The sequence below is a fragment of the Delphinapterus leucas genome, chromosome 10 (genome assembly GCF_059928025.1).
Source record: "Delphinapterus leucas isolate spDelLeu-1000000601 "Yukka" chromosome 10, BTC_Dleu_Yukka2, whole genome shotgun sequence".
Classification (NCBI taxonomy): domain Eukaryota; kingdom Metazoa; phylum Chordata; class Mammalia; order Artiodactyla; family Monodontidae; genus Delphinapterus; species Delphinapterus leucas.
Window position 1 is genome coordinate 75,452,026 of NC_143138.1, and position 27,207 is coordinate 75,479,232.

General features: G+C 41.7%; 1 protein-coding gene across 8 annotated transcripts in view; it reads right to left on the reverse strand.

The window, feature by feature from the left end:
- FHIT (fragile histidine triad diadenosine triphosphatase) overlaps nucleotides 1–27,207 on the reverse strand; it is a 1,451,582-nt gene that overhangs the window by 245,710 nt on the left and 1,178,665 nt on the right. For all 8 annotated transcript variants that reach the window (XM_089918156.1, XM_022572687.3, XM_022572686.3 and 5 more), the window contains 2 exons: nucleotides 25,291–25,436; nucleotides 22,820–22,849 (listed from right to left, as the gene is read on the reverse strand). In XM_089918156.1, coding sequence (XP_089774282.1) covers nucleotides 22,820–22,849; nucleotides 25,291–25,436 — 176 coding nt within the window. The remainder of the gene's footprint in view (nucleotides 1–22,819; nucleotides 22,850–25,290; nucleotides 25,437–27,207) is intronic.

The window sequence follows — 27,207 nt, forward strand, 5'->3', positions numbered from 1 at the left end:
CGCGGAGCCAAGTCGCCGGGTTGCTTCAGTCAAACTGATTTCTAATTCTATTTCCTGTGGATTTTCATCAGTTACTAGTTCATTTAAATCAGCTATTAAATGAATAAATGTGAAATCTTAAAATACATTTAGAGAAAGTATATCGTTCCATATTAAGCAAGCAGAGTTTCAAATTATATGCAAGCATTATGAAGGGTAACAGCTCTCGCCTACCAGGTCTCAATACACTTTAAAAACTGCTTACCCCTTAACTTTCCTCCCTAATTAGAGCAGTTTATCCTTGTGGACATTTACCCTGACCACATCGTGATAATTCCTGGCTAGTACTCTGTGAAGAAATCATTACTAATAATCCACGCCAGCCAGCCCGAAGCAGATAAAGCAAGGGGTCAAAGAACTAGCTTGGCGTTAATTGGCTCAATGGCCACTCGGTGGGGGGGGGGGAACAATTAAAGGGTTTTTATTGACCAACATGGTTTAACAAACGACACTTCAGTGATCTACTGGCATGTTAGAACAGCAGCAAGACTACTGGCTTACTAAGTCATTTTAAAAATAGTTCTTACAGAGGTTTTGCCATAAATCAAGGACAAAAGATTTCAGGAAATAATTTTTCATGAAAAAAATTTTAAACGTATAGTAGTGTCGAGAGAAGGAGTTTGGAGCTGAGTAGGGTTATTGACTACATTTTCCGGATGTCTTTGCTAAAAATAATCCTTCTAAGAATCAGGATGAGTTATTTTAGGTAAACGTTGGGGTTGAGAGACCTTGGCAGACTATCAGCTCCACGAGGTTAAGGACCACATCTGTTTTGTTTAGCAAAATGTGTATACAAAATGCCAGGCTGTGTGTGACCCTGGGCGTTCCTCAGCAGGTGCTTGGTAAACACTCAATAAATGGATCAATGAGATTTCCTAGCACTGCCTGATTTTGCAAACAGAAAAATCACAGCCTTTCTGAATTTAAACTTACAGGGTAAAACCCGATACTACTACTATACAGATTGTTAATAGTATTTTGGTACTCAGAAAGAGGCTTAAGATCTTCTGCAGGTAAAAAGATGTATCACCCAGTATTTGCTGTTTGATCTGATTTGGCCTACAATGTAAATGATCCTGATAGAAATCTAGGTTCTATGGGGTTCTATCACAATTCTTTAGCTAATGCGATCTTGAATTTAACTCATATTTATCACGTCCTTATGAATTCACTTGACTCACCCTGGCCCTATTATAATCTCAAGCAGATAGATACTTTAGTTTCCCAGACTTGAGGCTCATCCAACTCACTGCTATCTTGTTATTCTCCACCAAGTATCTTTCTTCTCATCTCAGTCTCTTCCTCATTATTTCAGTGGGTCCTGAATGCTTTTCTGAATTAAATTCAGACAACACACCCTGGCTCTTGGATATCTTTATGAATAGACTCCAAACCAGCTAATGAGGCACCCATCTCCTTGCTGCTCTGTACATGGACATATGTCAGCCAGGACACTCAACTCACTACTGTCGTATCCATCCCTAAGCTAACGCCTGTCCCTTTGCTTTACAAGCGATACAGAGAAAGAGGAACACACAGAGAGGGAGAGGGAAACACTGGGTCCTGAGGGCACTGAGTCCCTGGATCAACCCATACCTGAAGTCAGAAACTTTACCTGGACCCTTTAATTATGACTCAATAAATCCTCCAATTTCTTTAGGTAGTTTGGGTATTCTGCCATGTGCACCTCAAAGAGTCCTAACACATGCAAGAAGGAAATGAGGGAAAGGGGAAAAATGATAAGGAAGAAAACGGAGGCAGAAGAAGGGAAATGAGAGATTTGTCCAAGGTCATAGGACTAGCCAGTATGGGATAAAAATACAGAGCATGAAGACCAGAGTTTACTCTCTTTTCCCTGCTACTCCCCTACAATAATAGTATTATTATTCATTTCTACACATAGTTACTTTGAAGCTAAGCAAATGAGAACTGGCCTGCTATTAAGAACCCACAAATACAAGGCATACATCAGCCTTGAGTAACTTGTATTCTGTTTTCCTGGTGTTGTACATTTAAGAATTGCTTTCATAATTAAGCTTCCCAAGGGGGATACGGATGCCAGTTTTAACTTAAAGAAATACTAATGCTAAAATCAATTTGTAGAATTTTTCAGTTGGATCGATGGATGTCGTCTCCACTAAAACCAAATTATCTCCCTACTTAGGCTTCTTTGTAAGTATGTACCAAGACCAATCAGGATTTTTAGGGAGCTGCTACAAAGGCATTATTTCCAGGGACTGGATCAAATAGCCAATGATCAGAACATAAGGTAAAATCTATTTCATCCTTGAATGCAGAGCACCTCTGTTTTATTAAACACATACTAGAGTTTTTACATAGAATATGATGCTGTGTACCTCCCTATATTCTTCATCTTCCAAATGGTTTCACAATGCTCTGTGTGTAGCACAGCGAAGAAAGGCACCACAAACAGCTGTTATCTGTGCAACAGACAATGACGGCAGCCTAGTCACAGAACAGAGAGAACCTGTGAAAATCACCACCACAACTTTGCAACTGTGTCAGCAGTAAGGACCCAGGCCCCAAACATGACAATGGGACTGAGTATGCTTCTGGATGCAATGATGATGAATCTACCACACAATTACTAACTTTATTCAAGCTGATGTTATGTTTCCTTTCCTTTTTTTTTTTTTTTTGCATTTTATTTATTCTTGGCTGTGTTGGGTCTTCGTTGCTGCGCGTGGGCTTTCTCTAGTGGCGAGTGGGGCTACTCTTCGTTGTGCGCAGGCTCCTCATTGTGGTGGCTTCTCTTGTTGTGGAGCACAGGCTCTAGGCACTCTGGCTTCAGTAGTTGTGGCACACGGGATCAGTAGTTGTGGCTCGTGGGCTCTAGAGCGCAGGCTCAGTAGTTGTGGCACACAGGCTTAGTTGTTCCGTGGCATGTGGGATCTTCCTGGACCAGGGCTCAAACCCGTGTCTCCTGCATTGGCAGGCGGATTCTTAATCACTGTGCCACCAGGGAAGTCCCTAGCTGATGGTATGTTTCTTTAAAGACTGGATTTAATGATTCAACTTCTAAAAGTCCAAGTTAATAACGAAATGACAGCTGGCTAAAAACTGAAAACAAACACATTTAATCCTACTAGTGGCTGCTGTCCCTGATGCTTCACACAGGCAATTCATCATCCTGTCTTTTTCTTATAGAACAGCTTCACTAAAAGGGAAAATTCTCTTATATCCCAAGAACTTCCCTAACCACCTGAATCCACAGTCTTTACTTCTTACCTTGAACTTAATGCTTGGTCCTCAAGACGTGCCTCCTTGCATTTTTGGCTATTTACGCACATTTCATATCCTTCCTACAGAATTACACATCCCTGGAAGAGAGGTATTGAGTCTTACAGAGCTTCTAAATCTGAAGGTTACAACAACACCTTACAAAGGATGTTACTGTTCAAAACAGGCTCTTTTAGGTTAGTAGTTGATCACTTTCTTTCTTTAAAGATAAAACTGGTTATGTGTGGGCTGTATTTCAAAAGTGGTATGGATATTTTAAAACATTTTAAAATATTAATTTAAGAGAGGCGTCTAGGGCTTCCCTGGTGGCGCAGTGGTTGTGAGTCCGCCTGCCGATGCAAGGGACACGGGTTCGTGCCCCGGTCCGGGAAGATCCCACATGCTGCGGAGCGGCTAGGCCCGTGAGCCATGGCCGCTGAGCCTGTGCATCCGGAGCCTGTGCTCAGCAACTGGAGAGGCCACAACAGTGAGAGGCCCGCGTAACGCAAAAAAAAAAAAAAAAAAAAAAAGAGAGAGAGGCGTCTACTCAGCCTGTGAAGGGGGGAATTTATGACATCTCAAACACCAGTTTACAAAGGCTGCTCTACCTTCTCAACTTAGAAAACGTTACCTGAGTCTTCTCTGTAAAGAAAACCTTCAGATTCCATTCTCCTCTGCCCCAGACAATGAAATGTTTTGGTTTAAAAGCTATTGCTGGGAGCTGAGCTTATTAGCCACATTACGATGAGGTTGGGGCTACAGAAACCAGGCTGTGTGAGCAGATTCAGTCGGACTCTGTCAACATTTTGTCAGTAAATAAGATGTCATGGGTCCAGGTTTCTGTTCAGCTGTGCCTCTGACTGGATTCTAGCCCTTGAGCAAGTCACTTTTTTTCCTGAGCCTCAGTCACCTCACCTTTTAAATAAAGATCAAATTCACACTTCACACAATGTTGGAAACATAATAATAACATTGACAGTGTTAATAGTTAAATGATAATAGCTAACATCTCCTGAGGCATACTATAGGCTAGCCACTGTGCTAGTCCTATATGATGACCCTTACCTCTTCTGATCCTCAGAACAACTTTACAAAACCAGGCATCCCATTATCTCCCTTTTACAGATGAGGTAACTGAAGATCAGAGATGTTAAACAACTTGCCCAAGGTCACACAGCTAGTAAGGAGTAGAACCAGGGTCTGAACCGTGGCATTCTGGTTACAAAGCCTTACCCCTGTGCTATTCTGCTCCACGCAAATAAGTTAAAGTATGTGATGTGAAGCACTTTATTTTTTATTATTATTTTTTGTGTGTGTGTGAAGCACTTTATAAACTGTAAGTTAGTATATAAAAAAAGTAAAGTATTATTAATACAAATAGATGCTCATTATGGTTTTTAAAAGATGAGGTAACCAACAATTCCTTTAATGAAAGCACACACACTTCTCTCAGTAATACTGACAAGCCACTGTCAGAGAAACAATTAGAATTGAATTAGCACATCATCACAAAAGAAGTTCCAATGACATCATCCCAACCAAAGAACTTGCTCTTCCCTGGAGTTTAGAAAGGAAAAAAAAAAACAAAAAACCATGGTTCATCTGACAAGAGGAACAAATTCTTGCAGCTCTGGCAACGCAAAGCCTCTGAAAGAAGAGGTTAAGGAAGGTGCTTCCACTGCAAACCGTAAGTCCAGCATGAATCCCACAGAGGGATTCACACCACAAGGCCAGTTTCCCAAGCATCCTTCCATAAAGCCTTGTCGTATCAAACTGGATCCCAAAAGGGCCAGCCACCGATGAGGTACAGCACTGCTGGTCCAGGCTCCAAGGGTCAATGATGAAGCTCATTAACGGAACAGGCTATTTTCCAATCCTCCCTTCAACTTGTTTACTCACTAAGTTACTTTGACACCACACCTGTTTCTGTACTAGCCTGGAAGCCTCCACAGCACAGCAGATGGCAGAGTGTTTGCATAACAAATGTTCTCAAGGGTCAGCCTATGGAAGTGCCTGCGGGGATTGCTGCAGGTGGGACAGGAGGGGCGGCAGGGACCCTCTCCTGGGGCAGCAGCACAGCCATCAGTCCCAGACTTTGCTGGAGAAACATCCCACCCCGTAAAGGCCGAATAAGTCTGAGCTCTGAATGTTCCCAGCTCTGCTCTTCCTTCTGACAATCCTTTCCAGGATAACAAAACTCAGTGGCTATAAGAGCAAGCTACAAAGGAAATCTAGTGGGGACATTAAGAATATATATATTAAAAAAGAACAAAACCACATCAAATTTAAAACTTAACTTCAAACACAATTCCAGCTAAACTTCCAACTTTGCTCTCTTAAATTTAACTGAGGTTTAACTCTCTTAAGTCTAAACTCTTTGTAACTCTCAAATCTCAATTCCTAACTCTCAAGTTTCTTAATTCTAATTTCAAGTCAAGCTTAGTCTCTTGAAGACGGAAGTCAAATTTAACAGCTGATTGGAATGAGTTCCTGTGACTTGGGAGCCTGGTTTAAGGTCACACCTAGTCTTCAGAGGTTAAGAAAAGCCCTACTTTCTCTTATGCAAATTTGACATCAGAATAATGTCCTATCTTGGCTGCACTGTGGAAGAAATAGTTGCTCAATCATGCAATTTGCCATTTTTTAAAGAATCCATGATGCAAGGAATGTAACGTAAAGCTCCTCAATGGAGCAAACACCCATCTCAGGGGCCACACTTTGCAGACGACCTGCGTGTCAGGAGGGAATATCCAGCCCACCCCCTTTCCCCAGTGACACCTGGTAGACTTCACTGTTTTCAACAGGAAGAACTAGTTCTGCACACTTAGTTCCATTTGACTAGCGAGTCAAGCTTTGTTGCTTGGAAACCAATGAGCTCGCCATTAGTAAGAATTTGGGACCCATTAACAGGGTGACTTGAGGGGACTGAAAATAAACTGAAATCCACTATAATTCCTCTCCCAGGGTTTCCTCTGATTCTCTGATCAGCCTTCCTTCACGCAGGGGTGATGGTAAAACTACCGGGGTGATGATGACAAAGCAAGTGAGAAAAATGCTTTGCGGGCAGGGACCACATCTCCATGTTCTCTGCTGTCCTCACAGAAACTGGAAGAGAAGCTGGCCTGTAGCGGCTCTCAATAAGTAATTGGCCCTTACCAATAGAGTGCACCAAGCACTGTGTACCAAGTTCCCCATTCGTGGCCTCCTGGAAAACTCACAGAATCCCCTGCAGGAGGGAGTCCTCTTCTTATTTCAATTTCACAGACAAGAAAACAAAGGGAGAGAGAGTCAAACCACTTGCCCAAAGCCACACAGCTAAGAGTGAAGGGAGCTGGACTCAATCCTGAGAGCAAACAATTCTTTTAAGTGAGGGAAGTATTTTTCAAACTCAAATCTCTCAGATGGGGAGGATGTGGCTCTTTGGGACCCACTGAAGTGGAAGACAACAATTCAGGTAAATTCAGTTGAGCAGTCCTTGGACAGGAGTTAGGGGGCCAGGAGACCCCTGAATTAAATGCAACATTGTGTATGTACCTGAATTTTTCCACAGAAAATGCTCATAGCTTTCAGACTTGAAAGATGCTATGACCCCGCCAACGTTTAATGAATCAGCTTCTTTTCATTAAATTACGCTGCTAATTGTCACCCCCAAAGAGTCCAAAGGGCTCTAAGTGCATTTTGTATGCCTGCTAGAAGGGAAGTGACTAGCGTGAAAGTTTGGTGGGTATTAGATATGAGAACAGTCAGTCTCTGCAAACACCCCAGATGCGGAAAGAGCCCTCAGAGATCATCACTTAATTAAGAATATTCAGAATTCACTGCCTTGTTAGCATTTGTTCTCAGTGACATCTAAGAGCAACTCTATTGACAACCAACTGATCTTGGGGATAGCTGACACCATAGGACCCCATATCATGCATTAGATTCGGTGGTCTTCAAAATATGAAAAGGAGACAACAAATTCCACTTTAGAGCAATGCCTGTCAACAGGGTCTTTCTAAGTATTTCATTTTCTGTGATCTTCGTCTGCAGCAAGAATACCCAAGCCTAACGCTCTGTACTTGGGGAAACCACCCTCATGCTCAGCAGACATATACTGAGACTCTACTATGTTCCCAAAACTGCAATAAACCACTTGCTCCTACGTCACCTGGAAAATTCCATGTGATTCTAGGCCACATGTTTAAAATTGAAGAGTCACCAAACAGAGAACATCTAGATGTGGGGAACCCATCTGTCAAAGGAGTAGAAGCCATGCTGCGTACACAGTTAAAGGCACCGATGATTCCTTACGGGGAGGACGGCACATTTCTTCCAACTCCTACAAGGTTTCCAGAAAGGAGAGGAAGTACACAATTATTCCAGAATGCCCAGACTCCAGAGAGAAAGGTGAAAGAATAATGCTGTTTCACAGAAAGAGAAAAAGAAGAAGAGGAGAAGAAGAAAAAAAGCTGCGGCAGCAGCAAAAGCAAACTTTTCCAACTGTAGAATCCAAAATGGAATGAGACAGCTGTTAAAAAGTAAGCTAGCTGTCACTCGAGTCACTTTACATGGATTTATACGTGAGCTAAACTTAAGACTATAAAACACAGAAGATGGTTAAATACAAGATGACTGTACTGAAATACAAAGAAACAAACACATTTAGTCAGTGCGTGACCCTTTAAAGCTAGTATGTTGATTATGCTGTTTACAGGGAAGAATGTGATGTTCACAAATCAACTCATCACAAATTACACGCTTACCAGGTCTAGTAACGTAATGACCTTGGAAGCTGACTCAGGGTCTCCCTTAACCTAACAAGCATGCTGAATATAATCAGTTAGGTCGGCATTTAAAATTACAATTTATCTAACGTATTCCCCCCACCCAATTCCTGTCTCCTCCTAAGGCTCAAGAAACTGTTGGGTGATCAGTAGGTGCCCTTAACGCTATGGCGCGCTCTTGCGCGCACACGCGCTCTCTCTCTCTCTCTCTCTCTCTCTCTTTTAAGCATTTCTATTACAGATAATTTATTAAACCTTAAATTTCTTTCCTATTTGTAAGTTTCAGCAAAATTTAGTCAGGTTTCAACACTGAGTGTCAAGGGATAATTAGGACAGTTAGCAGTCATTTATCATTCCTCAGCTGGGTTTTCAAGCTTCCCTTGACTGCGTGTAGAAATCCGTTAGCCAGTTCTACACGGATCACTAAGAAATCTCCTTTATCTTTGTGCAAACTGTTTTGCATTTAACTGAAGTGAGCTGAAAGATGAGCCTAATCCATTCCTGAAAATCTAGCCACCAGTATGTGTGTCATCTGACCACGGCTGAGGCCGGGGCTTCAGATGAACTAGTGTGTTGCCTAATGGGTGTTACGCTGCCACGGGCAGCTTTTTTCCCACCTGCTACGGCTTAGAAATGTAAAACCAAGCGGTCTGACTTCAGGTTAGAACTTCAGAAAATATGCACAGGAATCTATGGACCGGCCAACAGTACATTTTACAGAGCAAATATTGCCTCACACATAGTCCACCAAAGATGAAAAGCCTGGAGAAGGCAGGGACAACAGCTCTGCACCACTTCTGTGCAGGAGGATTTTATCATGCCTGAGCTGAAAAGGGAGGACCTTGTGTTCTTTCAAGAGACTCATTTACTAGATGGTGAAAAACGAATGGTCTGGGTAATTTCATTTCAAATTGATTTATTTCTAAATGGGGGAAAATTGACACTTGGTGAAGAAAGTAAAAAGCAAGTCTCTGGGAAGAGCCAACTAGTCTCAGGCATAACCCAATTATTTGAACACAGAAGGCAGGGTGCAAGGTCACCCAGGAAAGTCATTCCTTGCAATGAATACCTTCCTTTTCCCCTCCCGACAGACTCTCAGAAAAGTATACACTGACACATATTTCCAGTTTATTTCTGACACCTAAAACCTAATCAAAGTTCACTTTTAAAAAATCTAATAGTTATTCGCAATTAGATTGCACAGCAAATTAAATCATAAATGTCTCTATCCTATCCCTGGTTGCCACGTTCCTAAAATACAACTTTCTTCCCTCTGGCACTCTATTTAAGTCTCGGAGGCCAGGCTTGAAAGCAAGTTATGGATTTAATAAGTTGCTAATGTGGCCACAGAAATTGTTCTGAGCCATACTTATGACTTTATTGGATCTTACAACAATCAATAATCCATCGATGGGACTTCTCTGGTGGTCCAGTGGTAAAGAATCCGTCCTGCAATGCAGGTGACGTGGGTTTGATGCCTGGTTGGGGAACTAAGATCCCACATGCCATGGGGCAACTAAGCCGCGCGCCACAGCTACTAAGCCTGCGGCGTGCCGCAAACTACAGAGCCCGCACGCCACAACTAAAGACCCGACAGAGCCAGAAAAAGAAAAAAAAAAAAAAGAAAAAAAAAATCCATCGATGTCCCTGACTCGAGGGTTTTTCTCACAGTCCACAAACGGGGCAGTGGATTCACTTTTAATGTACACACTTAGCACTCCCTCCCTGAGAGAGTCCTGCATATATTAATAAAGGCCAAGAAATGAATGGCATTGGTGTGCATACCTTACCTGAAGAAACAGCTGCAGGATAAGATTTAACATGAAAAAGAAGGGGAAGAATAGACTAACAGGGCCCATTTTGTACAGCACCACTATGGTTAAAGTTAATGGAATTACTCTGTGGTCTTGCACCAAAGGGAGCCTTTTGGAAGTTAAGTTCTGCTAGGGCCATTGATTCACAGACTTTCGCTCAAAGATTCCCATTGGCATGTGATAAGTACTGCAGATATGCAGAAGCACTTTAGAAACTGTTTACTCAAACTGCCAGTTAAGCATATTAAGGAGTAACAATAACTGAATATTTTAGAGTAGATGATCGAATTGAGGATGTTTTCCATTGGAAGCAGCAGAAAATTCAACTCCTCCTGAATGTAACAATAGGGGAACTTTATTAAATCACCTAAACAAAAAGTCTAGACGTAGCGCAGTCTTCAGGGCCGGTTAATTCAGCAACCCAACAATGTCACCAAGGATCCAACTTCTTTCGATCTCTGACAATGCTGGCCTCAGCATCTGGTTCATTCTAAACCAGGTTGCCCTAGGAATCCTAAGATGGCTGACAGCAGCCATCAGGGTTACTGCTTCCCTATTTATAAGCAGTAGTAGAGAGTAGAGAAAGCATCCCATCCCACAAGTCCTCCATGATGCTGGGAACAACTGTTCCTGAAGCCGAGAGAATCCTACACTCTAAGTGAGAGTTAGGTCAGAATTAATTAAAGTCATCACTGTGGCAGAGAGTTGGCTTAGGCTAGGGATGGGCAGCCTCTGGGCCAAACGTGGCTCACCGTGTGCTTCTGCAAATAAAGTTTGATTGGAATACAGCCACATCCATTTCTACAAATTCATTTACATATTTTGTATAGCTGCTTTTGTGCTGCGAAGGCAGTTATATAGTTGTGACAGAGACCATCTGGCCCTCAAAGCCTAAAGTGTTTACTATCTGGCCTTTTATGAAAAAATTTGCCAACCCCTGGATGAACCAAACAAGGTTAACACCTGGAACTAGAGATGGATTCAAATGCATCCTAGCTCCTTGGCTGCTAAATAATGGAGTGTGGGGAGTACGTTGGGGAGACAACCAGCACCCAGAATAGACATAAGACCAAATTATTCAAGTTCCTAGAAACTTAAAAACCAAATCGATTTAGGGGACCCATCATATTGAGCACATGTGAAATATCGTCTGCCCTTAGAATATAATCCGAACAACAAATACATTTAAAATAGAGTTAAAACTCTTTACAGTGGTACCGTACTTATACTGGTAGAAATACTCTCCTGTCCACCTCTCCAAACTTATCTTCCACCACTTCTCTCTCCACCCCAAAGTCCTGCCATGTGGTCTTCAACAATCTCCTAGATTGTGCCAAGCTCATCTCTGCTGCTGTTTCCTCTGCCCAGAAGCTCTTTCTTTCCCAGCTCTTTACTTGGCGGGAGCCCTGTCATTCCTCAGGTCTCAGTTTACAGGTCACCTCTTCGGTGGGCCTTTTTTGACCACCCTACCTAAAGCAGCCATACCGCCCCTATTCCGCGCCCTCCCCCCATATTATCCCCTTTCACAGCACCGCTTAAGCCTTTCTAACGCTCCTCAAAATCTGCAATTATTTTATTCGCTCATTTTCATGCAGAGGAAGACAGACAATAACGTAAGAGTCATTCCTTGGCTGCCCTTCCTCCCACTGTACCCCAGTTCCCAGAAGTGCCTGACACATAGTAGGTACTCAGTAAACACTTAACTGGTAGGAGGAATTCGTATGAACTCTACAACTTCTACAACTTGCTCCGTCTTCCTCTCTTATAGCCCTTATTTCAATGACTATCCTTAAAGACGGACAAGGACTACGCCTCATTCTTCTTGTTCTCCCAGGGCCTGTGACAATACTTGGAACATGGTAGGCATTGGCCGAATAAATTAAAAAATGAATGCTAGATATAAAAGCATGCGCAGGCAGGATGCTCATTTCCTGGGAGACAGGAACAGGATACTTTTGGCAGTAAGAGAATTCTCATCCTTGACCACAGATCAGAGCTGTTCCAAACTGGAAGAAGCTACCTTACAGCACACTGCGTTCCCAGGTGTAGAGGAAGATGAAAGACCGATTTAAAGGCTACAGAGGGGGAATCATTTGCAGAAGCTAAGATACTACATGACTTCCAAGATCACTTGCCTCTCTGGGATTCTCTGAGTCATCCCAGGCTCTGAGTTTCTTCCTGAAGAGTTAGTTTCGTCCCCGGTCATGTGATGGCAGAGCTGAGCTTGGAATCACATTGATTCCTTGCAAGACTAAAGAGCTTCCTCAAAATTATACTGCTAGAACCTGATTGCATCTGGGAGTTTATACCATTTATAACCAACAGATGAACTGAAACACAAATAAAAGGCCCTGTTGGGTTGTTTTTCAGGGCAACAGTCTAGAAAGTATGACAAGAAAATATTGTTTTCAGGGAACAAGTGCTGATACACAGACCCTAGGGTGGGAGATTTGAATGTGAACATTAGGGTAAATGGATTTCACCACGAAGTAAAAGAATATTGGGTGAGTTCACTTTGCTCATTCACTGTTGTTTATTCTTCTAAACCACTTTGGCAAGGTCAACATCCTCAGCAACTTCAGGTTTATTTTTCAGGTAACATCAGGAACAAGAAAAGCTTATTCGAAAGAATAAATACAGGGGAGAGAAATGTGGGCTTTCATTACCAAAATGCAATAATATTATCTTTATGTTGAATGAGCGCAGAGGGATTTCAAACCATGATTTTTGTCCTTTCCCCCTGAGGTTTGGGATTAATCTGATTCAGAAGGCTTCTAGCAATTTGCATCTCTATTTCCCTGACCTTGGTGGATGAGCAGCTTCTCTAGAGAGGGGATCTGCTATGAGACTACAGGTATAGGATTGATGCCTCATGACGTGTAAAGTTAAAATCTCAAAATTACCCTTTCCCAGTGCTAACATACTTCACAAAGAAATGGGGGGAGAATTTCTCACTGTGTTTGGCCCGAGGGCCATTACAGATTCTCACCAACCCAATGTTTTTCACTCAAATGTCGTTAGGGAGGTCATTATTCTAATTCTTCGGTATCTGTGGCTCTGCAGGTTGCCATGACTATTATTCATTAACCTGCCTTCCATCTCACCCAGGCTTGGTCATCACACCCTTAGTTTTCCAGCTGCATTTTGAGTTTTGAGAATTACTCCAGTAATGGCTTTGGCATGGGCAGAGAGGAGGCCCTGAAAGGAACTGAATAATTCAAGATGAATTTGGGAGTTAGAATCAAGTCTAGGTCATCTCGACCAAGAATCAAAACGTATTCATACAAGTAAATAAAACAACAGTTCATAAATCTGGGTTACCACCAGAATCAACTGCAAGCCTAAGTCATCTAGACCAAGAATCAAAATGTATTTATATAAATAAATAAAACAGTAGTTCATAAATATGGGTAACCATCAGAATCAACTGTGGACTTTTCTAAAACCATTTTTTCTGGGCCCCATCACCAGAGATTTGAACACAGGAGGTGTGAGGACTAGTTATATGCTAAAGACAAAGACAGAACAAAGAACGGACAATCAGAGTCATTTCCCAATGGAAAATTCTTCTGATGGGACCCCCGTGAAATAAAAATTATAGAGATTGTTTCCTGTATTTTCTTTACAAAATATAAATAATAGAAAACCAGGAACGTATTAGGTATGTAGTGAAAGGCCCCTGGGTTTCCTTGACACCCCTTTGTGTGCTCCTTCTTCTTACTGCCTCATTCTAGAGGCATCCCGACCCTATGTTGTCCATTTCTCTAAGCAATATATAGATCCATATTTTTTAGACTTAAATAGATAGTAACCCTCTTTTGTATTTTATTATTTCTGCTGTGAGTACTGAAACAAAAGTTTGCAAATTCATCTGGATCTGTTTTAGCTGAAGTGTCCAGTTTCAACCAAAGCGCACATTATTTTAGGGACTTTTCACTCCCCGTTCTGTATTTAAGGTGTGTAATGCGGTCTGTAACAAACAGCTCATCTATGAAGACTGAAGTGACCACTCATATTTAATTAAAACTATTGAATCCTTGTCCCACGATTCATTGGACTGAGTTTAGTTACTTATTTTTTTAAAAAAATGGACATTTTAGACAAGACAAGTATTTACATGTCACAGGTTTAAAACTTTGAACTTGAAAGGGTTACATGGAGTTAGAAATTTTATACATAATGTCTTAGGCCTGAAACATACACAGCAAAATAGTGAGAGAGAGGTGTCTTCAGTGATTATTTACTGAAAACCTAGTATTTCACAGCAAAATGACAACAGTGAGTCACTGCCCTTACTATATCAACAGAGGCAAGAAGGTGATTCTGAATAATAATGCCTGTAGCATTTTAGGGTCTACAAAGCACTTTGCCTTTCACAGGATATTTGATTTGACAGTGATTAAATAAAACCCCCAAACTCTGAGCATCAGGTAGAAAAGACAGTTCACTGAAACCTGTAACCCACTGACGCTAAGAATGCATCTGTAATATTTGCCACATTTTGTGTCATGGATCTCAAAATAAATTTAACAGCCAAATATCCACTTTGCTCTATGTCAGAGCCTCCAATTACGAAAGGGATTTGTTTGGTAGCACTAATGAAAGATTAAACACTAAAACATATAATTCTGCTGTAAATTGACATACACCAATAAAGCAGCATTTAGGTTAACCTTCACCTGTACAATAAAAGTAAAGAGAGAGTCCTCTGGGTATTTTTAGATGGAAGACACATTATTCTAAGCAGAGAAAAATAATGCAGAATGAACCTGTGTTCAGGGAGACAAAATATTTACAAAACCTCTCCTTGTACATCTTTTTCTACGCTTACTGGGTGCGAGGTGTTTTTGGGAACATCTAGCCAGATGATATAATGGAAAGTTGGGCTTTCAGACAAGCCTGGGTTTGAATCCCACCTCTCCTGTTTGTAACTTGTGTTGTCATTGTTGCTGTTGTTGATAAGTGACTTCCTCCATAAACCTTGGTTCTCCCAAGTGTAAAATATTAATGCCCAATTTTGAGAATCGCGAGGATCAAGTGAAACTTATAAAACTAATAGCAAATATTTATTGAGACTTTCCTGTGTCAAGTGTTATATTAAAGGCCATGTACATGTATTTCAGTCCATCTGATTGTCACAACACCCCCTAAGGGGCAGGATACTATTAAGGCCCCCATTTTATAAACTTATAAATAGATGCTGAGACTAGGAAAGGTTGACTTTTGCAAGAGTCATAGAAATGACAGGTGATGGTTCTGGGAATGAAACCAGGCCATCTGGCTCCAGAGTCCTCCCTCTTCATCAGGACTTTAGTTCTGAAGATCACATTTCCCCTTCACCCTCACTCCATCTCCAGCATCCCCCATCAGGCCCACCTAAGCTGCCTGTGAGTTTGAGAAAACAAGGATAAAATAAGCAAATAGGAACGGGAGAATAACAGGGAGATTAGTTAATGTTCCTTTCAGTGCTTTGATCCAAATGGCATCATGCAAATCAAAATTAACCAATTAGAAATGGAAAAACTCAATGATTTGATAGTTACTTAGAAGAAGGCTTGAGGGTTTAGTATGAGAGAGGACGTTTCCCACAGGGGAATGACAGGGTCATCTTCCCTTCTCCTGCCTAGAGAGCCAGGGACCAGGGGTTTTGCCTCCAAATCACCAGGAGGGGAAGGAGAGTCAGAGATGCGTACCTGCCAAGGGGAAGAGTGGGCTTGGAGGCATCCACTCCCACCTGTACACCCAAACCCATCCCCTGAGCACCAAAGATGATTTTGGTTTACCAAACTCAGGCAAATTGGGTTCACTTTCAGAGCAGAGATGCAAATTATAAGGCAATTGCACAAGATAAAAGCGACTGTATCCTGAAGATACTAATTCTTCAGCAGTAAATACAAGAATTAGCTATAAACAAAGGCAAGACACTTTTCTTCATGGCTTTAATCAAAGGATAAAAGTTCTCTGGCAAATTAAAGCTCTCTTGAACTTTCTTTCCAGATGAAAATAATAAATACCAGTCAAGTAAAATCAGTTTGATTTTTAAGATGTCGGTTTCTCCTTTCTCTGCCCAACAAATATTAGGAATACTTTTGGATTGAAAGCAAGCCGCTATGTGGAGATTCCTCCACATCTTGTCACTTCTTTGCTAAGTGGCTTTGCACTGGAGTGACGTGTACATGAACATCACTTACAGTGTCTGTTAAAATGCAGAGTCCTGGGTCCCACATCAGACCTACTGAACCAGCATAGGGGGCAGATAGATTTCTGTCCTACTGAAACCTATTTCGAGTAATTGTGAAATACACTGTTGGCTCAGGAGCACAACTTACCCGTTACCACTGAGGGATACAGCAGATGTTAAAAGTATCTGGGCGGAGATTTCTCACCCCAATTAATAAGGCAGATTTCTGAATGTTCAAGTGGTCAATTTAATAAAAGTTCAAACTAGTTATTCAAACTACACAAGTGATATGATCAGATGAAAGTTTTTTTTTTTTAAGAATTTAAGCTAAAAGGCAATAATTAATAGTGAGAGAATTTAGTGTATAATTAAGTGAACTAGGCAGGGCCACAAACAACCTCTATACCACAAACATTCTCCCTAAGTGACACCTTAGCCTGTCTTAGGGACGAGAAAACTGAGAGTAAGATTAAAATTAAGAAACATGCATAAGGTCCTAGGGAAAAGATGTGGTGGGTTGGGCGTTCTATTCACCTCTTCATATCAGTTTCCTCTCACCATCACTCAATACATTTGATAGGATATCCCCCATTTGAAAAATGAGGAAATGAATGTTCAGAGAGGTTAAGAGGCTGGACCAAAAGTCACACAGCTAATAAATTAGCAGAGCTAATACTCCTATGGAGCCTCTGACTAATGTCAAAGTGTATTAACACCTGGACTTTGAGAGCTAAAGTGTCCTCTAAGTTCATGAATTGAAAAGATTACCAAATCTCCTTGTGGAAGGGACCGAAGAAACTCCTCAGTGAATGGAAGACTTTGTTTGTTTTTTTTAATTTTTAAATCACAGTTCTTTAAAGAATTCCTTTCCTTGTTCTTCCCAAAGCAACCTGAAAAAGTAATTGCTAATGTATCAACAGTAAATAAGAGACACTTCCCACTACATTAACACTATAAAATTAAATATGTAAGTAGAGGAGTCAAGCACCATAAACAGAAGAGTGTAAGCAAGCATAATTTATAAATAGTTCTTATAAAATTCTAGATTACCTGCCTGCCATAAATCTCTCTCTTTAATATAATCTAAAGCACTCTCCCACCCAAAGACACACGTAATAATTGTTCTAAAAGCTCATATTAAACTTATTCAGTAGCATCCCTTTTAAAGGACTGAACATTGCCTTAATGATTTGCCTAGCTGGAATTACATTTTGGAGTATGATTCGGGAACTTGATGAGTGGAAATTCTGGCCTTTTGTCAGTGATGCCAAAATATGGGAGATTCCTGATAGAAATTCCAGAAAACCCACACCTCTGACTGCTCACTGAAATACTAGGACATACCATCTGCTTCTTCACGTTAACTGAAGTTAGAAGCTTAGAAGTATTCGTTCTGTCATGCTAAGTACCATTATCATCTCCATTTTCCTCCCCACACTGCCCAAGAGAGCCACGGTAAACAATGGTAAGATGCAGGTTCTCACGAAGCTTACATGCTCCAGGGACTAAAGAAATAATATGAGTACAGGGGGGAAAAAAAGTAACACACAAACAAATAAAAGACAGTGAAGAGGGCCTTGAAGGAAATCAAATAACGCATGGACAAAAAATGTTGCCTGCCATTTTAGTAAACAAAGAGTGCTGCCTGCCATCAAGCCGTCAGCCAGGGCAGCAGCGGCCCCTACAGTGCACCCTGAGGACAATTCAAGTTGGAGAAAAACAGGATACTGGCCTTAGATAGTAAAGACGCAAGTCAAAGGAATAATATCAATGAGCTGAACTCTTGCATCTTCCCATACATAGAAAAGCACTGAAAAACCATTAACTTGAGATGTCTGTTTTTTTGTGATTATCGGTAATCTTTTTATGTTTGACTACATTTTTTTTTTTTTTTTCAGCAAAACTCCTATATATCCCGGTCCCTCTTTGACCTCTTGGGAACAGTCCCTCAGAGCTCTCTGAGAGGCTGTCTTCCCAGGCTAACGTCCTCAGTAAGGTCCCCGAATAAAACACAACTCACAACTTTTAGGTTTTTGTCTTTGTTTTTAGTCGACCAAGGCAAACGGGATAGGAAGTAAAGGGTTTAGGAGGGCTACTCAGAGGGGAGGGGCTGGTCAGCGAAGGCTGATGACCCAGCAACATATGGCTGTACAGGTACATGATAATATGGATATGCATATGGTGATATATGGCTGAGACCAGAAGAAAGGGATCATTTCTCAAGCCCGCAGGATATCCAAATTGCTGCAATAATCACCTGGTGGGCAGCAGTGCCCTCCTACTTTTAGACTCAAACGGGAGAGTTAATAAACAATCGAGAAATAAGAGGTCACATTTTTAGGGCTTCCCTGGTGGTGCAGTGGTTGTGAGTCCGCCTGCCGATGCAAGGGACACGGGTTCGTGCCCCGGTCCGGGAAGATCCCACATGCAGCAGAGCGGCTGGGCCCGTGAGCCATGGCCGCTGAGCCTGCACATCTGAGCCTGTGCTCCGCAACGGGAGAGGCCACAGCAGTGAGAGGCCCGCGTACCGCAAAAAAATAAATAAATAAAAGAGGTCACATTTTTAGTTTGATATTTCCCTTTCGTTACAAATGCCTTACTGAATAAGCTAGGCCACCCTTGTTCTTTGCAAAGAAGAATTTAAAGCCCACAAAACAAAAAAGCCCTAAAGGGGTGCCACGTTCAAGAGGCTCGCTCAGTGGTGCACTTCCGCTAACAACAGCAAGGGAAGGGATCATTGCTGGGCTTATTGCTCTTACCACCCAACATGAGACAAAAATGGTTTAGGGCCCAGGCGTCAGGCGGGACACCAAGAGTCAGACACAGAGGCAAAGAGAAAGAAAAGAGTCACTGCGCTTTCTGTGGCAGGCCGTCAGATAGTGCCTCATAATGTTCAACTGTGTGAATTTCAAAATCTGAAATGCTTACTCATGATTTGTAGCTTTCAAAACCTGGCCGCTAAATGCTGACCATGTGGCATTGAGGCAGGAGGTAGATGGGCCCCAGGCTAGACATTGACAACCAGCCTCCTGTTCACTCTTCCTGGGGTGAGAAGAAGATGGGCTTCAGGCCGGACATTCATTATCAGCCCCTTGTTTACATTTCCCGAGGCAAGAGACAAACTGGCTCCCGACTACATTAATGAGCGGACTCCTCTCTGTATTTCGAGATCTGCACTTTGATATAAGAAACAACAACAGGAATAGGGTAGATAACCGGACATTGGACACTTTTACGGCAGGAACAGAGAGGGGCTAAACTCTGCTAAAAGATCAAGAGGTCATACATTTCCCATCCTTGAGGCAAGGGAAACATTGCACATGCGCAGAAAGGCTCCTTGGGGGTCAAAAGGAGGGGGCACACCCCATAATACGTGATGCTAAGGCCGTCCTATAGACCTCGGGGCTGAAATCCACCTTGGAAAAACGTTGCACACGCACGTTGGGGAGGGTCCTAGAGCAGGGCAAGTGTGGAAAAAGAAACCAGGTAATTGGCCAAAGGTAAACGAACACCCGGAAGAACTGCCCTATATGAATGACCTAACCACCTCTTTCCTGGCTTCTCCTCATTCGGGAGGACGCCCACACCCTTCCTCTCCCGTGTGCATCTCTGCCTTGCTTCTGTCCTAACTAAACAAACTGTTTCTCTGTGTGCTCTCCCACCTGTTGTTGTGCTATGTCTCTAATAATAAACTTGTACCTGTTTTTACAGTTTTTGCTTCCGTGAGAAATGCATTTTTCACTGGGGACAAGACCCAGGGTGTGTGGTGGCCAGGATTCCTGGTTTTCATCCAGGCTCCCCAGGTTCAATTCCTGGGCAGGGGATTACGATCTCGCTTCAGGCCACCACTCACTGCTGCCTCTCGGAGATTAGCTTTACTCCCTGGAGGGGCTGACTCCTGGCTTCCTTGGGTCAAGGTTATGTGGCCATCACCACCTACTACTTTATCACCATAAAGCAGCAAGGCTGGTAAATATTTACATTCTGAGAAGACTCATGAGGCGTGCTTGTTAACAATGAAGATTCCCAAGCCCCAAACACAAAAATTCTAAATCAGGAAATTTAGAATAAAAACAGAATCAACCTTTTTATTAAAGTAACATCAAAATTAATTCTCAGGTAGGTAGTATAAGAATAGTGGGTAGGCAGTATAAGAATCACACTTAGAAAAAATAGACAACTTGTGATATGTAGACTTGGTCTAAAAGGACAGTTTTCAAAACTTTGTCATCCACTGAGGTTTTAGTTTTATGTACAGCTGACCCTTAATACTTGGGGGTTAGGAGTTGCGACCCTCCCTCGAAGTAGAAAATCTGTATAATTCAGAGGCAGCCCTCCATACACGCAGTTCTGCACCTGCAGATTCAACCAACCACTTATCTGTAGTACTGTAGTATTTACTACTGAAGAAAATTCCTGTATAAGTGAACCCTCACAGTTCAAACTCCTGTTATTCAAAGGTCACATGCATATGGATGTTTTCTTTTAGCCATTTAATATTACACAAACGATTTGAGATGGCCCTGCTCATTCATATGGGAGAAATTAGGGATCATATAGGAAACAACTGAAAGATGTTCAAGAGAACATAATCTGCCAATTAAAAAAAAGAACTGTAAAAAAAAAAATCAACTTAAGCTAAATTACAATGGCAGTGATAAGAACCACATTCAACAACTTATATATGAGTGCCATACTCCAAAAATTACTCCATCACCCCACCATCAAAGCTAACAAAACCATTAAAAATTTTGGCCCGATCATTGGGACATGAAAAAGTAGTACTAGAGTCAGAGAGTCTACAGCCATGGTGCTCAGCCCTGCTAGACTTGGTGTTTGTTGGGATTTTTTATTATCATTCTTAATTGAGATATATTTCAAATAACATAAAATTTACCATTTAAAAATGTACGATTCAGTGGGTTTTAAAAATATCCATAATGTTGCACAACCATCACCACTAATTCCATATTTTTATCACCCTAAAAAGAAACTCTTACCTGGTAGTAGTCGTTTCTCCTTCCCTTCTTCCTCCAGCCCCTGGCAACCACTAATCTACTTTTTGTCTCTATTCAGTGCCTGCTTGTCTAGGAAAATGCCCCGTTTAGATTAACGTCCCATTCAGATTCCCAAAATAAAATTTTGAGATCATATAACCTATATATTCATATAAATTTCAGATATGTTTATGTTGTGCAGACTGTCAATCTCTGCATGCCCCTTGACATGGTTTGAATTTCTCCCATGTTACTAGCTATGCCTCTGCAGCATTACTTTCAATGGCTGAAGGAATTTCATCAAATAGATACTGCACAAAGCACCTAAATCTGGTGGTGTTGTCATTTATATTTGAATACTGATTTTTAAAAAAATCTAGTGGGACTTCCCTGGTGGTCCAGCGGTTAAGACTCTGCCCTCCCAACGCAGGAGGCCCAGGTTCGTTCCCTGGTCAGGGAACTAGATCCTGCGTGCCCCCGTGTGCCGCATAAGACCCGGTGCAGTCAAATAAATAGATAAATGAATATTCTTTAAAAAGAAAAAAAAAATCTAGCAACCAGGTTTAAACACTTACATTTTGTATTTCCAAAACGAAGCTACCGTATTACACTGTTTTGTTTGGTTTTTTTTAGCATCGGCATGTTTAGAAGCCTGGCATGGAGGTGGGGGAAAGCTGTGAAGCCCCTCTGTCCTTATCACACTGTGTGTGTGGAGCAAGGCTAGCTCTTTTTTATCATAAGGAATTTGGTGGCAATTTCTGTAGGACATTTGCTCCTCAAAAGTATCTCCCAGAGATTCTATTATAAAAGTCCCACAGTAGCTATGTTAAGCATTAAAACCATATGCAGACGAATATCAAAAGAGGATGATGTTTATTTGGCATTGTTTGGTACCAAGCATTACCTTAAGCGCTCACAGTCAGTCTCAAAGCCATAAAATCCTATTTCGCAAAATGTAACATAAGCACCCCAGTTAGACTTGCTTCAGATTTCTAACACGAAAAAAAAGAAAAGAAAAAGAATAAAAAGGCCTCTTCTATGATTTAGGTGTAGGAACTAACTGCACAGGCATTTGCATTTGTATGAAGGGGGCTGAAACTCAGCTTCAGAATCAGCCAGGATTTTATTCTTCTCTTTTACTTTATTAGGGAAGCAGAGACTATGCTGATAAATCTTCCTTCCGTCTTCTGGCACACTTAAAAACTCATTTTTGAGCTCCACTGACTCCATTATGTTGAACTTTGGTATTAAGTACGAAGGGAGGAAAAGAGTAGGTGTGTGGGTGGAAAGGAGGAGAACAGAGGGAAGCAAAGGGCCAGGAGTGAAGGGACAACCATGGGGCCACCATATCTGTGAGCCCTCCACTCAACAATGGCAAAGCAACAATATACAGTGTAGAGAACCAGAAGGCTGCCACAGAGGCGCAGGCTTAACAGGAGATCCGCCAGTCCACATGCGGCAGATGTCCTGTTTCCTAGACACCACCTCCCATGAACTCGTTTGACTTCCGTTTCTGTTTCAGGACTCCATGATTTGGTTTCTGTTTTAGCATTTGAACAATAATAATTTTACTACAAAAGGTAAATGTCTTGTAAACGAATGTGAAACATATTGCTTGGCAAAGTTTACAATGTCAGGATTTATAGCTCCAACACCAAGGCTCTCTCTGACCTCGCAGATAACATAATGAAGCAGCAATGTGCTCCAAATGACTCAGTGTGATTTTTTATTAGTTCTCGTAATCGCCCCCTATTAATTTGTATGCACATAATAAGCACTCACCTTCACAGTTTGTCCGGCTTCGGGGCCATCCTAGAAATAGGGGGAAAAAAAAAAAAAGACAGAGGTGAGAACAGATAGATGGTATCTCCTGCTTATTCAGAAATATTGCCTGTTAATAATTTAGATCCAATTTCATTGTGTGTTAATTTATAGTTTCCTCATGGGGACCATTCGCTTTGAAGGTACGGGGCCCAACAGTTCTCCATTTCCGCTTGAGAGTAAGAAGTTATGTATAAAAATGATATAAATTATCCAGTGAGTGAACCCCTTTCCTACTTTTCATGCTCTTTGCTTTTGGCTATGGTTTTAATTGCATTAAAGGAAGACTGGAAATATTTGGGGAGGTGAAGTATCACACCTTTTGGTTATCTTTAAACCAGATGTAGCTTAATTAATGCCTGATTACTTTAAGTCTCTCCTCAGGAAATTGCTATAAACATAATCCATTAAGCAAGAAGCAAGAATATGGGCTGTCTCATGTAGAAGGAGCACCCAAGAGTGGGCCCTTTCTGGCTCTTCTGACCTTGGGAGAAAAGGTGCAAGTGTTTATTGTAGCTGAGTTCTTTTCCCATCCTGGGTCCTTCCCTCGGCTTTCTGAAGCCCAACTGAACTACTTGCTTAGCTAAAAAATAAGCAAACTCGCCAAGTCATCAGCCACAATACAAAGCAAAAGCAAGTAAGTGCTCAGCTGGTTGGGAACAGCACAACATGCAATGTTTCTACAATCAGAAACTTCAAAATGGAATGACAACTCTGAAAATTTAGGTTAAGGCTTTCTACTTCTAAGACCCAAACTACTTGGGGTGAGGATTCTTGCCCTGCTATGGCGAAGATTAAGCAGACCTGTGTGATCAGTGGTTTTCAAACTTGGAGTCTCAACCTATTAGTGGGTCATAAAGTCAACCTGATGGGCTGTGACCAGCACTGAAGACAAAAGAAATCAGATAACAGAACAAAAACTCTTAGATTGCACAGAATAGGTAAACACTGCTTTGTGAAGTTTCTGTTTCATTTATCTACATGTCTGTAGGGGGAGAGGGGAATATATGATTGTGAAATAAATATATATCTTACTGTACGTTAAAGTTTTAAAAAGTTTGAAAACACCACATATATGAAAGTACTCTAAGTGCTTTATATAATAGCAACAGTTTCTATATTTTTTAACATCAGTTTCTATACTTTTGGAATTAAGTTTCTAGCAAATCATGTTAGATAACCAGCACTGGCCATTTCCTATGTATGTGAATTTTCTTCTAGTATTCCATTAAACACTGACAGATGTCTTCACCCAGTTGCCTTCATTTGGTCTCTCTGGAAACATGATTTGCAGCATCAGCTTAATAAACCCACCCTGAGCTTAACTACCTGCCTGAAGGTGACTCAAAGGGGTTAATACACAATACACACAGACAGACAGACACACACACACACACACACACACACCCCCCACACACACAGTATTTTACAAGGAAGTTTAGATACTCTTGACACAGACATGGTGGCAAAAGGTTTTTTTTAAAGAATGCAGATGAGGGAATTCCCTGGTCATCCAGCAGTTAGGACTCCTTGCTTCCACTGCACGGGGCACAGGTTCAATCCCTGGTCGGGATACTAAGATTCCGCAGGCCGCATGGCGCGGCCAATAAATAAATAAAAAAAAAAAATGCAGATGGGCATTTCTAGTCAGAGTCTTTCACGACCTGAAAACGGTGGCCTTCTCTATCTGTTCTCTTTTAAAGTCTACGGTGAAGAGCTGAGGAGGGTAGAGGGAGGATGATAAATATCCAGTTTGCCTAAAGCACTGAGCACAAGGTCTTGCATCATGAAACCATCCACTTCTTTCCAAAGGGTTTTTGGAGAGTCATCAAATCTCAAGGCCACACAGGGCTTTAATTACGTATAGATACCCGCAGCTCTTTCCATGGGCGATAGGAAGGGGCTCATGGTATATTACTACCTGAAGATTCAATCAATTCCCACAGCTGATGACCCACCGCCGACCTCCTCCTCCCACACTGACAAGCGTTGGCTCAAACTCGGCCTAAAGATCTCTAGTGATTGGGGGTCTAGCTTCTTTACCAGGAAGGAGGCCACACTGAACACTCAATCAATCCAGCTTCATACCATAAGGAATCCATAATCAATCACTGAGGCTTGAATTAAAAAGGTCAGCCTTGTGAGGGCGAGGCCCTACCTAACCTGCATATCTCTATTCCCCTAGAAATAGAGCAGGGCTCAAAACATATTTCTCTTGGAATCAAAATGACATGTCCAGCCCCAGTTCCAATAAGAGATCTGGAATGTCTTCATGCTCATCACATACATCACACGTCCAGTACTCCCAGCTGCTTGGTCAACAACCCTGTGCGCATTGCCTCCGCTGATATCCCACCCTGTTCACCAAGTCCACGTCGGGGCCTTGTGGATGGTAGGGTGGCCCTGGATGAGCGAGCTATCTGTACACTCACCTGCACGGAAAAGGTGAGAGAGGTGCCCTGGAAATGCTTTTCCACTGCCGTCCCGACTCTCTGTGCTGCCAGAAACAGGTCGGCCACTTCATCGGGATGCAGGTCTCGGAAGCGCTCCACTGGCCGGAGGGGACACACGAGGACATCTGCAGTGAGGTCTGTTAAGGTACACTCTGCTTGCTTTAGGGACCATTTTTACCAAGAAGTTTATACCCACAGGCTTGAATCCCCTTGGCCCAGGGCCTGAACTCGCAAAGGCTAAGGAATAAAAGAACAAATATTTACCAATCACTGAACTCCAAGGAGTTCAAAGAGAGCTTACAAACATGGTTCATTATACTCTAAAGGAGAAGCTATGGCGCACTGAAGAAATTCTCTTAAGAGAAAAAGACATCAGTGTTCAGAGAGACTTAAGTGCTGGCTGAAATAATTAGGCCACGAGGCAGGATCTATGCTGGACCGTTATCTCCTGACCCCTATTCTCAAGCAGCCAAAGGCCCTGGGTTGGAAAAGCAACTGGAATATTCAGTTGGTTTTTCTAGAAAGAGCATCACAATCAAAACTTTAATTTCAATATCTCTGTAGAGAAATATGTAATCAAAAGACAATAGTATTTTATTTTTAAAAGTTGTATAGAGATTCTGAAAATGGCTCAGTGAACTTCATTTATAACAAGGAGATGTGCCACACGGTTAAGCAATTGATGACAAGCATTCCTCAAACTGATTATTAAGAATTCAAGAAGGCAGTTGAAGGTAAATCATTAAGTTAAAACAAGGGGTGTCTGCTTGTGCGAATGAAGCCATCTTAATGTATTCTATTAGTCAGACAAATCAACATATTTGCATTATTGGTCTGAACAAACAAGAAATTCTAGAGAAAAAGGATGCAGGTTTGATCATTTGTTGGTAGCAAATAAACATTCAGCGTCACATCATCAATAACGTTTCAGTTCCTTTTTGTATTTGAACTCATAAGTGTATGGTATACACGTATAGACATGTACACATACATGTGTATACACACACAAGCTACATTAATTTTTGTTCCGTTTTCAGGTACCAGCAGGAGAAAAAAAGCTAATGTTCTTTTCTGTTTCTTTCGTTTTTCTTGTTTTAAAAGAACATGCTTCTGCTTTGAGTCAAGCAGCTAAGGGGCATAATAAAACCACAAGTCTACAGTTGCTAGTCTCACCAGAATATCAAGCATTTTAGCCCACCAAAGGATTGGTAGGACTCAGGACCCAAGGGGAAATGCACTGAGCTCAGCTGGGTGGGCCTGATTTCCATAAGACAGGGGGGAAAAGAGAGGGAAAACTGATTAATTTTGCTCATAATCAGGAAATTTATGTCAGGAAAACGAGTATTTGTTTAATCTGAGTTCATTTTTCAAGAGAGGAGAAGGGAGGCCTTCACCCACAGGGCATCTGATACTTAAAAAGATAATTATCCTTCTTTGGCAGGGCTGCTTTATTATCATGGGTCAATGAACCATTTAGAAATGGAGAATTTCTTTCATTTCCTCTGAGCTGATTGCCAGCCTCCACTCCCACTGAGCTGCTTTTTTTGCTGTTAAAAGAGCCCTTTCCCCATCTTCCTCCTCCCTGCTTTAATTTACACCCTCCCTTAGGCTCTGACTTCACCAAACCACAGCAAGATGACAATTTTGCAAGCTTCCAACAATATTCATAATTACTGTGGTTGGCTATGTCTGCACACAGCAACTAGGTGGGGAAGGGCATAACATTCTATTGAAACAACTGCTTACTGTGAAAACGGATGGAATGAATCTGGCAATCTTCGTGTCTAACGTTACTTTAGTAATATCAATGACATCTGAAAGGTTTTTTCCAATGCCATAAAAAACTGTATCTTATTACCTGTCCATTTTCTTACCCGGTGCTAAGAATCAGCTTGA